The sequence below is a fragment of the Alexandromys fortis genome, unplaced genomic scaffold (assembly GCF_014885135.2).
Source record: "Alexandromys fortis isolate MF-2015 unplaced genomic scaffold, M_Fortis_MF-2015_v1.1 scaffold_31, whole genome shotgun sequence".
Lineage (NCBI taxonomy): Eukaryota > Metazoa > Chordata > Mammalia > Rodentia > Cricetidae > Alexandromys > Alexandromys fortis.
The window spans coordinates 8,739,392-8,752,911 of record NW_026067974.1 but is presented as its reverse complement, the minus strand read 5'-3'; the positions used below and the strand labels follow the sequence as shown (position 1 = coordinate 8,752,911).

General features: G+C 46.8%; 1 protein-coding gene across 3 annotated transcripts in view; it reads left to right on the top strand.

Annotated features, from left to right (window-relative positions):
• Nucleotides 1–7,811: 7,811 nt before the first annotated feature.
• Snx11 (sorting nexin 11) overlaps nt 7,812–13,520 on the top strand; it is an 11,019-nt gene continuing 5,310 nt past the window's right edge. The window contains exons 1-5 of one of the 3 annotated variants that reach the window (XM_050156990.1): nt 7,812–7,908; nt 10,268–10,327; nt 11,259–11,313; nt 12,488–12,574; nt 12,861–12,961. In XM_050156990.1, coding sequence (XP_050012947.1) covers nt 11,272–11,313; nt 12,488–12,574; nt 12,861–12,961 — 230 coding nt within the window. In that variant the 5' untranslated portion in view covers nt 7,812–7,908; nt 10,268–10,327; nt 11,259–11,271. Of the gene's footprint in view, nt 7,909–7,977; nt 8,107–10,267; nt 10,328–11,258; nt 11,314–12,487; nt 12,575–12,860; nt 12,962–13,520 lie in introns of those variants that run through there. The other 2 variants (XM_050156992.1, XM_050156991.1) reach the window with 2 other exon arrangements.

The window sequence follows — 13,520 nt, the reverse complement described above, 5'->3', positions numbered from 1 at the left end:
TGGTGGGGTATTGTTTGTTTCATAACAGGGTGGGTAGCCCAGCTGGCTTCGAACTCGTGGCCTTTCTTTTGCCTCAATTCAAGATTACAGGCGTCCTGGGGCTGGAGAGATGGCTCAGCGGTTAAGAGCACTGGCTGCTCTTCCAGAGGTCCTGAGTTCAATTCCCAGCAACCACATGGTGGTTCACAGCCATCTATAATAAGATCTGGTGTCCCCTTCTGGCCTGCAGGCACACGTGGAAGGAATGTTGTATACATAATAAATAAATAAATCTTAAAAAAAAAAAAGATTACAGGCGTAGCGTCCGCCACTATTCCTTAGTCAGTCTACCCAGAACTCGTGTGTTTGGAAACTAGCCCCTTGATATTTGATCCGGAAAACCATTTGCCTCTGGGCAGTTCTATAATTAACAACCTCTGCCATTAAAAGATCATCTTAACTGCCAGGTGCGGTGGTGCACAGCTTTAATCCCAGCATCTGGAGGCAGAGGCAGGCAGATTTCAGTGAGTTCGAGGCCAGGCCAGCCTGGTCTACAAAGCGAGTTCCAGAACAGCCAGGGGTACACCAGAGAATCCCTGTCTTGAAAAAAAAAAAAAAACTTAACATATTCGTTGCCTGAGATTTATCAAATCTCCACCTTTCAGTAATGTCCAGCAAACTCTATAATGTTTTATCTCCACCTCGATGAGGTTCCTACTCCTCAGCCTTGAATGAATCACTTTCCTGATCAGCACTTCCTGAATTTTCCTTTCCCTCTCTCTTCCACATCTGTTCTCTCTCCTCTCCTTTCTCTTCCTCCTTCCCTCTTTCTAGTTTTGTTTTGGCTGTTGTTATTTATTTATTTATTTATTTATTTATTTATTTATTTATTCGTGGTGGATGGACAGGGTCTCAAGGAAGCCCTGGCTAGCCTTGAACTCTTGAGTCTCCTGCCTCCATTTCCCAAGTGCTGGAGTTACAGGTATGTGCCACCACATGCAGAAATTTCCCTTTATTGTCTGTGCCAATGGGTGACTTTTATGGGGACTCCTCCATCTCCATGATACCCCTTATCTAGCTAATTAAGCAAAACCTATGGTTGTCATTTGTATGTGTGTGTGTGTGTGTGTGTGTGTGTGTGTGTGGGACAGGGTTTCTCTGTAACTTTAGAGCCTGTCCTGGAACTAGCTCTTGTAGACCAGACTGGCCTCGAACTCACAGAGATCCGCCTGCCGCTGCCTCCTGAGCTCTGGGTTTAAGGGCGTGCACTACCACTGCCTGGCTTATAGTTGTCATTCTTTTTTTTTTTTTTAAGATTTATTTATTCATTCAGTTTTTAAATTTATTATTTATGTGTGTATCCCTGCTCACCAGAAAAGGGCACAAGGTCTCATTATAGATGGTTGTGAGCCACCATGTGGTTGCTGGGAATTGAACTCAGGACCCCCGGAAGAGCAGTCAGTGCTCTTAACCTCTGAGCCATCTCTCCAGCCCCCATAGTTGTCATTCTTTAACTAGTGTCCTAGTTAGGCTTTCAGCTGGGTCACTGCAAACTTTTGAACTGTAAACTCCAGTTAGAATGGAGATACTCCCTTCTATGGCTCACTATGTCCACAACACCCCATAAAACCCTTGGTATGTGTTGCTGGCATTCATACGTCCCTGTTTTCCTCATGTGATTAAATAAATAAACGAGATTTCCTCCTCCCTCACAGAAAATAGATCTGGTCAGACTTTCCAAGGTCAGGTGTGAAGCTCCCTGCCTCTTAATCCTAGTACTCAGGAGACTGAGGCAGGAGGATTGCTGTAAGTTTAAAAGCAGCTTAGGCTATGTAGGGAGTTCCAGGACAGCCTAGGCTGCAAGTGGGAGCCTGTCTCAAAACAAAACAAAACAAAACAATGACAACTTTCCTGTCAAAAAACAAAGACAAGAGAGAAAGAGAGAGAGGTTTAGCTCAGCAATACCATACACAAATTTATTTAAAAGAGACCAATTCTTCCTGAAAATATGTGGATTGAGCCTCCAAAGGTAGGCAGCAATCCACCTATTCTTTCCTGATGTGGATGCTTTAGATAACTTGGAAAGTGAGAATATTAGTACTACTTTTAGCTTTGCTTCATCTTGTCTTGGTGCTAGGGATCAAATCCAGGGCCTTGTGCCTGGTAAGAAAGTACTTACAGGCCTGGGGAGATGGGCCAGAGGTTGAGGGCCTTTGCGGCTCTTCCAGAGGATCTGAGTTCTGTTCCCACCACCCACAGTGTGCTTCCCATCAGCCAGTTCCAGAGGATCCAACTCCTTCTGACTGTTGCTGCATACACACACACACACACACACACACACACACACACACACACACACACACACACACTCAGGCACATAGCATCTTACTAGCGAGCGCCGCTCCACTCAAAGCTTAAGACATTATCATTGAGTATGTACACCAGCGCTAGGAGTCCTGGCTTCCTTCATTCTCTTCTTGGCCCTGAATCTGGAACCATGTGCAGAACAAGCCATCACTCTCCAGCTGGGCGCTACCCCCAGCCTCTCCAGTCCAGGTGAAGGGTTTTTTTTTTTTTTTTGTTGTGTTTTGGCTTGTTTTAGTGTCAGGGTCTTCCACACAAATTCCTTGGCCATGAACTCTGCGACGTACCTCAGCCTCCCTGATTGGTTCTCACAGTCTGCACTGGTGAATAGGGACCTCAGCCATTTGTCCCAGGGCTTGAGTACCGCCAGATGAATGAAAAAATAAAAAGGGAGGACATGCCTGTTCCTAGGTACGTGTGGTGGAGGAGGAAGTTTATTGTAGATGAGAGAGAGCGTGGCCAGAGGCAGAGACATTTGGGAGAGTGCAGAATGGACATGACCCTGAGCCATGTGAGAAGGGGGAAGGGAAAGAAGAAGAGAAGGAGAGAAAGCAGAGAAGGAGGAGGAGGAGGAGGAGGAGGAGGAGGAGGAGGAGGAGGAGGAGAAAAGAGAAGAAGGGGGGGGCAAGTTCATCAGCCAAGAGGGCAAAAGTTAACAAAATGGGCGGGAAACAAAAAATGGCTGGGGGAAGGGCAGCCCAGACCCTGGGCTGGAGAACTGGGAAGGGGGGGGGAGGGAGGGTAAAGGGCAGGGTCTGTCCTCCTTATCCTGTTACAGGTTGGGACTGAGGGATGCTGGGAGAACCTGGAGGCCAGGTCTGTTTTGATATGTTAAATTGGTACCTCAGCCATTTATCCGAGGGTATGAGGCTCTACAGGCAGCAGCCCCATAGCCAAACTACGTTAAATTCTTGACTGGAGGTGGGAATTATAATCCCAAATTTATTGCATTTCCAATAGCCAAATCATGTTCCTGTCAGCATCAAATGCTGCCACCCCCAAGCCCTACGTTAAGCTGAATTCCACTCTTCATGTAAATGTACTGGCTGCTCTTCCAGAGGATCCGGTCAGCCGCACCCACGTGGCTGCTAACAACTGCCTGTAACCAGAGGGTCTGACAACCTCACACAGACAGGCATGTAGACGGAACACGAATGCACACAAAATAAAACATTAATTAATTTTAAAAAAGAAAGGAAAGCCAGGTAGTGGTGGCACAAGCCTTTAATCCCAGAACTGGGAAGGCAAAGGTAGACAGATCTCTGTGACTTTGAGGCCAGTCTGGACTACAAATTGAGTTCCAGAACAGTTAGTGAGGGTGGCAGCCAGCGCTTTTCAGAACTCACACAAATGTGCCTGCCCTTCTTATTGTGGCCAAGAACTGTTGGGTCTCAAACCCGAGAGGAATCGCTGAGGTGCCTATAAACATGGCAGAGCAGACAGTGGTATCCAGGTCTCCCTGCATCCCTCAGTACCTACCTGTTACAGGGCCCTCATGGCTGGAACACCACCTACCCCTTATCTCTTCCCCCAGCTGCCCTGCCCTATATAATGAAGCCATTTTGAATACTTGATCTTTTCGTCTACCCTTTTACCCCTCAGACCTTTTACCCTGTGCATCTGTCCCTCCTCCCCACTCCCGTGGCACACCTGCCCTGGATTCTCCCAGATGCCTCTGCCTCTGCTCTCCCTTTTGTCTACAATAAACGTCCTCCTCCACCAAACCTAGATGCAGCCCTGTCCCTTTCTTTTTATTTATTTTTTTTTACATCCAATAACCTTGAATTTCCGTTCCTGCAGCCTCATCCTCTATAGATCTGGGGTTGCTGGAGTTTGAGCCCCCAACCCCAGTTTGGTTAGCTCCCTGAAATCCAATTGTTAAAGATTTATTTATTCTGGAGTTAACAATGTAGTCTCTTATAAAATATAATACCATTGCTGGGTGGTGGTGGCACTCGGGAGACAGAGGCAGGCAGATCTCTGTGAGTTTGAGTCTAGCCTGGTCTACAGGAGTGAGTTCTAGGACAGACAAGGGCTACACTGAGAAACCCTGTCTTGTGGGGTTAAAAAAAAAAAAAGCAAAACAATGTAATATGTTTAAGAGTTTCGGAGACATTTCTTCTCTTTCATAGCCTGTGGTTTGTTTGAGTTTTCTCATCAGTTCCCTGATAGTTGAGTTTGATTAGAATATGTACTCTTAAGTCCCATACCTCTGACTTTGATTAGTTTGGTTTTTGTTTGTTTGTTTGTTTAAATTGTGGGGTCTTGGGGCTGTAGAAATGGCTCAGCGATTAAGAGCGTCGGCAGCTCTTCCAGAGGTCCTCAGTTCGATTCCCCCACCCACATGGTGGCTCACAGTCTGTTGTGCCCTCTTCTGGTGTGCAGGTGTATGTGCAGATAGAGCACCATATACATGGAATAAATACATTTTAAAAAGATTGTGGGAGTCTTTTGCAGCTCAGCTTGACGTTAGAACGCTAGTTCAGCCTCCCCAGTACTGGGGATTATACATGTGTCACCAGGCCCAGCTTTTATTTTATTTTTTTTAAAGATTTATTTATTTATTATATATACTGTATTCTGCACCAGATCTCATTACAGATGGTTGTGAGCCACCATGTGGTTGCTGGGAATTGAACTCAGGATCTTCGGAAGAACAGGCAGTGCTCCTAACCTCTGAGCCATCTCTCCAGCCCCAGGCCTGGCTTTTAAAATAGATTTTATACACAAAGACTGGAGGTGTTTTTAACATGTTTGCATCTTGACTGTGACCTGCGCAAAATCTCCCACGGTATCATGTTGCTGGTGTTCAATATGTTTTTTAAAATAATTTATTGGGCTGGAGAGATGGCTCAGTGGTTAAGAGCATTGCCTGCTCTTCCAAAGGTTCTGAGTTCAATTCCCAGCAACCACATGGTGGCTTACAACCATCTGTAATAAGATCTGGTGCCCTCTTTTGGCCTGTAGGCATGCATGTAAGCAGACTACGGTGTACACAACAAATAAATTAAAAATAATAATAAAATAATTTATTTATTTTTATTTTATGTGCTTTGGAGTTTTGCCTGTATGTATGTCCGTGTGAGGGTGTCGGGCCTTGGAGTTATGGTCTGTAGTGAGCTGCCACGTGGATGCTGGAAACTGAACCCTGGGCCGCTGGAAGAGCACTCAGTGCTCTTAACCTCTGAGCCATCTCTCCAGCCATGCAATATATTTTTCAGTGTTTTGAAGTTTGCATTGTTCCAGTTGTTTGAGGCTGTGGTTGTTATTTTCCAGCATTTATTGTGTAAGCAACAGTTGAAAACTTTCTAGTCAAGGTGGCAGGTGCGTATAATACCAACATTTGGGAGGCAGGAGAATTATGAATTCCAGGGTTGCCTGAGCTATGTAGTAAAACCCTAGTCAAAAAAAGAAAAGAAAAGACAAAGACAAGGGAAAAAGAGCTGGTTAATCAGATATTTGAATGCAGAGTTGGCCACGTAAAGGAAGACAGAAATATTACTGCCAATAAGAAAATGTCTTTCATGCAAAAAAATTAGCTTTGGTAATTTGGTGTCTACAGTAAGGAATCTGACAACTAACTGAAAGTTCTCTGATGACGTCAGTGATGATAGTAACATGATTTTATTTACTTTATTTTTTTGGATGGGATTGGAGAGATGGCTAAATGGTTAACAGCATTTGCTGCTCTTGCAGAGGATTGGGGTTCAATTCCCAGCACCCACATTTGGGTAGGTCTTCTGTAACTCTAGTTTCAGAGGATCTGATGACCTCTTCTGGCTTCTGTGGGCACTGCACACACAAGCTGGACCTATAACTCACGCAGCTTCATATACAGACACATAAGGAAAAACAAGTCTTTAAAAGGAAGCCACCACTTGTTAAATGGGCATGATGGGGCACACCTGTAATCCCAGCACTTGGGTGACTGAGGCAGGGGGATTGTACATTTTGAATCTGAGGTAATCTTGGTCTACATAGTTAGTTCTAGGCTAGCCCAGGCTAGATAAACAAGACTTTAATCTTAAGATGAAAGGAGAGACAGATGGGAAGGGAGAGGGAGAGTAGTCTTTGACGTTCTGTTTTAGCATAGGAATATTCGCGATTGTTAGAGCGGGCGAAAAACACCCTTTTCCCGGTGATATGCCTGTGCTGGGCTAGATTCTCTTCATATTCCAAAGCCATAGGGCATGAAAGGGAACCGGGGTGGCGGGAGGGGGGGGATAGGGGGGGGGGGGGGGGGGGGGGGGGGGGGGGGGGGGGGAGGATTTGGGACTTGAGAAATGACTCAGAGGTTTAGAGCACTTCAGCTCTTGCATAGGACCAGGGTTCAGTTCCCAGATCTCCACAGTGTCTCCAACCATTTGTAATGCCAGTTCCAGGAGAGCTGAGGCCCTCCTTTACCCTGAGGGTTCCAGGTAGGCACCCATACTTACAGGCAAAACACTCGTACACAAAATAAAAACAAACATTTATTTTTGGGGTGTGTATGGGTGCATTTGTGTATGCCTCGGATCCACTGGAGTTGGAGCTGCAGGAATTGTGAGCTGCTTGATGTGGGTGCTGACTGGATGAGAAAAACAGTCTTAAGTTCTGAGCCATTTCTTCAGCCTCTGTTGGGTTGTTTTTGAGTCAGGGTCTTAGGTAGCCTGGGCCAGGCTGAAACTCACTATGTAGTTGGCAATGGCCTTCGGTTCCTGCCTCTACTTCCAAGTGCTGGGGTTACAGCTGTAAAATCATCTCTTTAACAGATCAAGAGGGTTTCTGATTGTGTTTCGAGATTGAGCCTTACTCTGTAGCCTGGGTGGCCTGGAACTCACTATGTAGCTTTAATCTTCCAAGTGTTAGGATTCCAGGCGTGAGGCCCTTCCATTACCGTAAGAGGAATTTGCTTGTCACCAGGTAGCATTTTCATCAGCTTTTTCTTGCTTACTAACTGCGTGCTCCTGCTTTGGGCTTGTCTCGGGGAGTCACTGTGAGTTGTCAGCCTTCTTGTCTGTTTTTTTGCTGTGACTTTTCCAAAACTAACTCCAAGTGCCCTTGACGTTTCAGCTGGGGAACTACAATCTCCGAGGTTCAAAGCGGTACCCTTAGGAGATCTTAGTGAGGCTCCAGGAATGTGGGGAACCGTCCCACACTACAGACAACCGTGTAAAACCCTTACGGACACCTCGGATCCCAAGCTGCTAAAGGGGGTGTGGGGGGGCTTTAATGATGCTCCCTGAGCGCTGATTGGCGCGCCTGACAGCGGTGGGCGGGACGCGGAACTGAAGAGAACCCCGAGGGATTTCAGTCCTCGCGCCCCACCTCCTGCACCCCTACCGATTTCCGGAAAGATCCGGATTGCAGCCCACGTCTGGGCGGGGCGGAGATTGACCGGCAGTCGCCACTGAGAGCCCCGGCCTGCAGGGGTGGGGCGTCCTGGACACTCAGGATTGGTCCGTCGGGAGCCGCCTCCCGTCGTGCACCGGGGCGCCGGCGACTCACCCGGAAGGAGAAGCCGGGATTCGGGCTATATGGTGCGGTGCTGGCGGTGTCTTAGTAGAGAGCGGCTGCTGCTCTCAGGTGAGGGGGCGTGGGCGGGGCCGCAGCTCGTTGGTGCTGCTGGGGGTGGGAATGAGACGCCGGCTCGAGGAGCAGTGGTGGCATTTGAGTGATGGCCTCGCTTGACGTGCTTTAGAGAAGGGGTTGTGAAAGTGAGGGCTTGCTGGGGATCCAACCAGAAAGGAACCCTGGCTTTTCAATTGACTTTGAGAACAGAAGGTATCTTTCGTCCCAAGTTTAACCGGGAAAGGAGAAGGAGCGTGTGGTTGTTTTCCATCTAGTTTGATGAGAATGTAAGGGAGCGGCCAGAGTCAGTGTTTGGGGGGATGTAGCTATCTATCCAAGTGGCCGGGAGTGGGAGAAAATGGCAGATCCTTTTCGCAGACACTGGAAGTTATGATCGCCTTCGTTAGTATCGGGTGAAATGAGTGGGTTTATCGACTGAAAGGTGGAACGGCTGCTTGATTGACGGGAGAGTGTCAGGCGGGAGAGCTTCTCCTAACACCTGTGGGTATTTAGGACAGCGAGGTTTTTGAATTGCTGTCAGTTGACATCGGAGGTTCGAAAATGAGTAAGAAAAAAGCGGGGAGGCTCCTTGGTGCAATCTTTTTATGGTCTGATTTGCTTTTAACGTGTCTTTCGAAGTAGTTTTAAGTGGCAGAAAAAAATGAGGGAAGGCCTTGAATTAGCAGTTCCGAGCTTTATAGTGCATTGGCTTTGTACACACCCAAAGATCTGGTTCTTCCCCAGCACTGTTGGCGCTGGTATTGCTGTGGGAAGCAAACAGCACATCAGATATGACGGAAAAGGCCCAGGAGATGTAGTTAGCTTCCTAACCCTTAGAGGTTACTTTACCCTTTCTTAGTCGATGCACAAATCCATCTGTAGAGATGCATCTGGAGATGGAGGTGTATAACTAGTGATAGAGCTGAAGTTAAGAACTTGCTGCTTCTCCAGGAAGGGACTGAGCTTCGTTTCCTTCCAAGGAGTAGTGTCTTTGGGAAGGAAATCGATGGAGAATCCTGGCTGTTAGAAGCGGAGTCTAGGTTTTACCGGACTGTGGTGGCCCTTACCTTTAATGCCAGCACTCCAGGAGGCCAAAGCAGATCTCTGTGAGTTAGGAGCCAGCTTGGTCTACTACAGAGTGAGTTCCAGGACAGCCAGGCAGCCAGGGCTGTTAAACAGAGAAATCCTGTATCAAAAACAAACAAACAAACAAACAAATAAACAAAAAAAAAAAGAGAAAGGGAAAAGGACTAGAGTCTAGGTTTTTGCAGTTCCAGTGATTTAAGGAAATTTACAAGAACTTCCTCAGTGCCCTTTAAACCTTTAGACTGAGGTTTAAGGTCACAAGCATATGGAGTCCTAGGAGGCTTGGATTTATTTATTTATTTATTTGGTTTTTCGAGAAAGGGTTTCTCTGTAGCTTTGGAGCCTGCCTTGGAATTTTTTTTTAATTTTTAATTTTTTTATTTATTTACTGCCTTGGAATTTTTAAAAGCCAGTTTGTGGTTGTTTTTATCTACATTAGCTACACAATAAATATGGAGGAAAAACTTCCACATGGGGGTGCTGCAGGCCCCTTCCAAGCTCTTCTTGAGACCAAAGGTATGATGACTATTTGGTTATTGAACAAGAGTCTTGCATTTCACAGACCTTTTGAGGTGGAGAGGTGTGACCTCCCTTCAGTGCAGAGATGGCTCTTGTCATCTCTCCTACTGAACTACAAAAAGACACTTCAGAATATTTAGTTCTCCATTCGTGGCAGACTAGCAAATGCCTAAAAAGAGAAAGGGGTGCAGAATTAACCCCAGGAGATTAATTATTTACAGCAAGGTTTTTTGTTTTGTTTTGTTGGTCACAGACCTTTGTCTGTTTCCATCTGGACTGTTAGGCTGGGTTATTGGGGAATTGGAATCTCCTGAATTTTATTCAGTTCGGGGCCTGTTGGAGGGGGTGACTGCAGCAATTGAAAAACCAGGTTGTCAGCAAGAGCGCTGTTTATTATGGTGTTGAAATCACAAAACCTTGGGGTTTGCTCCACAGTGTAGCACAGTTTTGTCATCTGCCAGGTAGCCTTGTTCCTGCGTGCAATGTCTGTCTGTAGAAGTGAGACCTTCTGGGATAGTGGAAAGAATTGCAAAAGCTGTTTGCTCTGCTAATTTCAGGCTGTAAATGAGTTCCCCTTCTTTTGAAACATTAGCCCTGTGCTAGCAAAACATAAACTAGACGGAAGCTCATTACGCGCTCTTCTAATGGGAAGCCTGAACTAATAAGAGAATGTGTTTAAAATTAATTGTGGGACTGTAGAAACGAGTGGGTGTGTGGATGGGCCTGGGAGGAGGGGAGGGGGAGCTTAGAGATAGTCTTGTTTTCCCAGGAGCCAGCCCGGATCATTTGTTGGCAGTACATATTGGCTGAAGTCAGTTTTCATTTCAAGGTAAATTGGAAAGGGAAATTAAACCTTATTGTTCTGCTCTTAAGAGAGAGGAAGGGGGTGGAGGCGGCAGCCAGGGTGGAGCTGCTGGAGTGGTTCTAGGAGTAACAAGATTAGTGCTGTATTTTAACAGAAGGTGACATCATGGGCCCCCTTGGAATCCAGTAACCCTGTGCTGCAGCCTTCATGGTCCCCTTGTTGGAGTGGGCGACTTCGCTGCACACATAAACTGCCACCCTGGGGGACATCAGTGGCTTAGGCTTTAATGAATCTTTACAAAGGAGCGGAATGCATCCTGAGGTGACCTGCAAAGCTGCGGGGTGCTTGGGCAGAGGTACAAACCGGATGTCAGGATTGGAAGTGACTACAATGGTTGGCTCCAGTTCTAGAGAGCTGATTAGGGAAGGTGGTGACTATAACCGGGCCATTCAGTTGGGTGCTCCCCGGAGCACTGCAGCTCAGTGACTCACCTGTCTGGAGGTGACTGTGGTTAGCAAGATGGAGATCGCTGGAGCACTGATGTGTGTAGGGACTGGGTTGTCTCTAAACAACCAGGAGAGGGCGCTGCTAGGCTCCTTTTCAAAGCTGTGCTCCTCAAGACCACCAAAGTTTACAAGGGAACCCACCTGCCTTTCTGGCCACCCACACACTCTCCACAAACCCCAACAAACTCTGGGTTGGAGTGACCTTGAGGAGGGTTCCAGGAGCAGTCTGAGAATGAGGCAAAGTCCCCAGGGCTTTTAGCTTGCCACTAACGAATGTGGGTGATTTTCCCTTCCTCTTTAAAGTTTTACACAGCATAATTGGGGACTTGGAGTCACCCAGCTTTCCCCAAGGGATATCTATTAAAAGCTTTTGGGGTTTTGCCCTGGCAAAACCTGGTAAGGACACACTTGCTAACTCTGCTTGTTCCCGTTCCTTTTGCCCCCCTCAGATGTTCTCTTCCGATGGGCTTTTGGTGTAGGATGTTGGAGAACCAAGAGCTGGAGGTAAGCGTGGGCTCCGAGTGGGGTAGAGCTGGAGGCCCCATTTTTTGGGTGAGGGGACACAGATGTAGAGTGTCTGTGGTGTGTTTTCCCCTGGTAATACCCTTGGTGTTTTTTCATGTGCTCAGAATAAAGCCAGGTGAAAGAAGTCAGAACAAGTGTACAGGCTGAGAAGTGAGCTTTCGTTTTGACTAACTTTCCATTGGTTGGAATGTACTAGAATAAGCGTTTTTTAAAGTTAAGTTTTTGGCTATCCTCCAAGAAATGGGCTCATCAGGACATTTTCATTCGTATCGCTGTACTTTGTTCTTTTTTTTAAATTTTATTTATTTATTACATATATAGTGTTCTTCCAGCATGCCAGAAAAGAACACCAGATCTTATTGTAGATGGTTGTGAGCCACCATGTGGTTGCTGGGAATTGAACTCAGGACCCCTGGAAGAGCAGTCAGTGCTCTTAACCTCTGAGCCATCTCTCCAGCCCCTGTACTTTGTCCTTATTTGTCTAGTCTTTCCTTGTTCAGATGGAGCTTGTGAGTGCTCAGCTCTGCCAATGAGCCATCTATCCATCTATCCCTAACTCTCCTTTTAACCCTATGTAATGCGGCTATGTGGACCCGGCTGACCTTCAGTTTGATGGCAATCCTCCTGCCTCTTCCTGGGTGTTGGGTTTAAAGGCGGGAGCCATTGTCTGCAGCTCTCTATTTTTTTATTTGAAGTCTTACTAAGTTCCTCGGATGAGGCCTAGAACTTTGATTCTCTTGCCTCAGCCTCTCAAGTCATTAGTTTTATAGGCCTGTACGAGTTGGCATGGCCTGTGGTCTCGCAGAGAACAGGGATTTTTGTTTCTTGTTTATGTTCTGTCTTTGCACAGTGCCTGTCATGCACCGGTGTCAGGAAATACTTGTTGAATTGACTGGAGAAATGATTGGAAGTTGGGACTGAGTTAGTCTACTGTACTAGAAACTACTGTGTGGTCAGAGCTGCCTTGCCAACTAGGCACAGTGCCTTATGATCTCAACACTAGGAGGCAGACTGTGAAAAATGCCACAAGTTCCAGGCAATATGTCGACATCGTGAGTTCCAGGCCAGCCAGGCTCCAAGGCTGAAACCAAACCACTCTCTGTCTGTGAAAGGTGGAGTGAAGCTGAGGGAGCATTTTTTTAAACACCTGCAGGAGGTGATCACGGTGCGTGTTCAGGACCCCCGGGTGCAGAATGAGGGCTCCTGGAATTCTTACGTGGACTATAAGATCTTCCTTCATGTGAGTCGAGCTTCTGGAATGGGGAACTGAGGACTGTGGGCTGTGCTGAAGTAGAGGTGACTTGTGGGTGTCCCCAGCAGTCTGAGACAGGAGACTTAGAAGGCACGGAGTGTGGAGAAGAAGGAACACAAGGTGTAGTTGGGAATTGCTTTCAGGCTGTCCAGTGGCATCTTGGCCTGGGGAACAATGGCCTCATAATCTGGCCCCTTAAGGAGAGCGGTGGTGATGATCTCATATGAACTTAGTCTTTGTCCATTTAACTCTTTTCACAAACTTCCTCTTGTAGACGAACAGCAAGGCCTTTACTGCCAAGACCTCCTGTGTGCGGCGCCGCTACCGTGAATTCGTGTGGCTGAGGAAGCAGCTACAGAGGAATGCGGGTTTGGTGTGAGTTTGCTCTTGCTGTCTTCTCAGGTTTGAGGAGACTCTTGGGTGATTATGTGGTGGCTGGAGTCTGCAGAGAAAAGCACTGAGGACATGCCAGGTACCGAAGAAATGCTTTAAACCACATGTTTAAGTCAGTGTAGGCAAACCAGCATTCTCCTCTCCCGTTGTTTGACTTAGCAGAACTGTCTGAGCAGGAAACAGTGTATGTATGCACTCGTGTGCCCACACATCTGTAGTCTGAACAGGAAACAGTGTATGTATGCACTTGTGTGCCCACACATCTGTAGTCTGAACAGGAAACAGTGTATGTATGCACTCGTGTGCCCACACATGTGTAGTCTGAGCAGGAAACAGTGTACAGATGCACTCGTGTGCCCACACATCCATAGTTCACTGACTGAACACATTTTAAAACATTTCCTAGATTCTTTAGTACCTGGCATGTTGTAAGTTGCCCCACTATGTAGTTCAAGCTGGCCTTAAACTTGTCCTCTGTGGCAGCATCTGGAGTGCTGGGGTTGTAGGCATAGGTCATCTCACCTTTTTTTTTTTTTTTTTT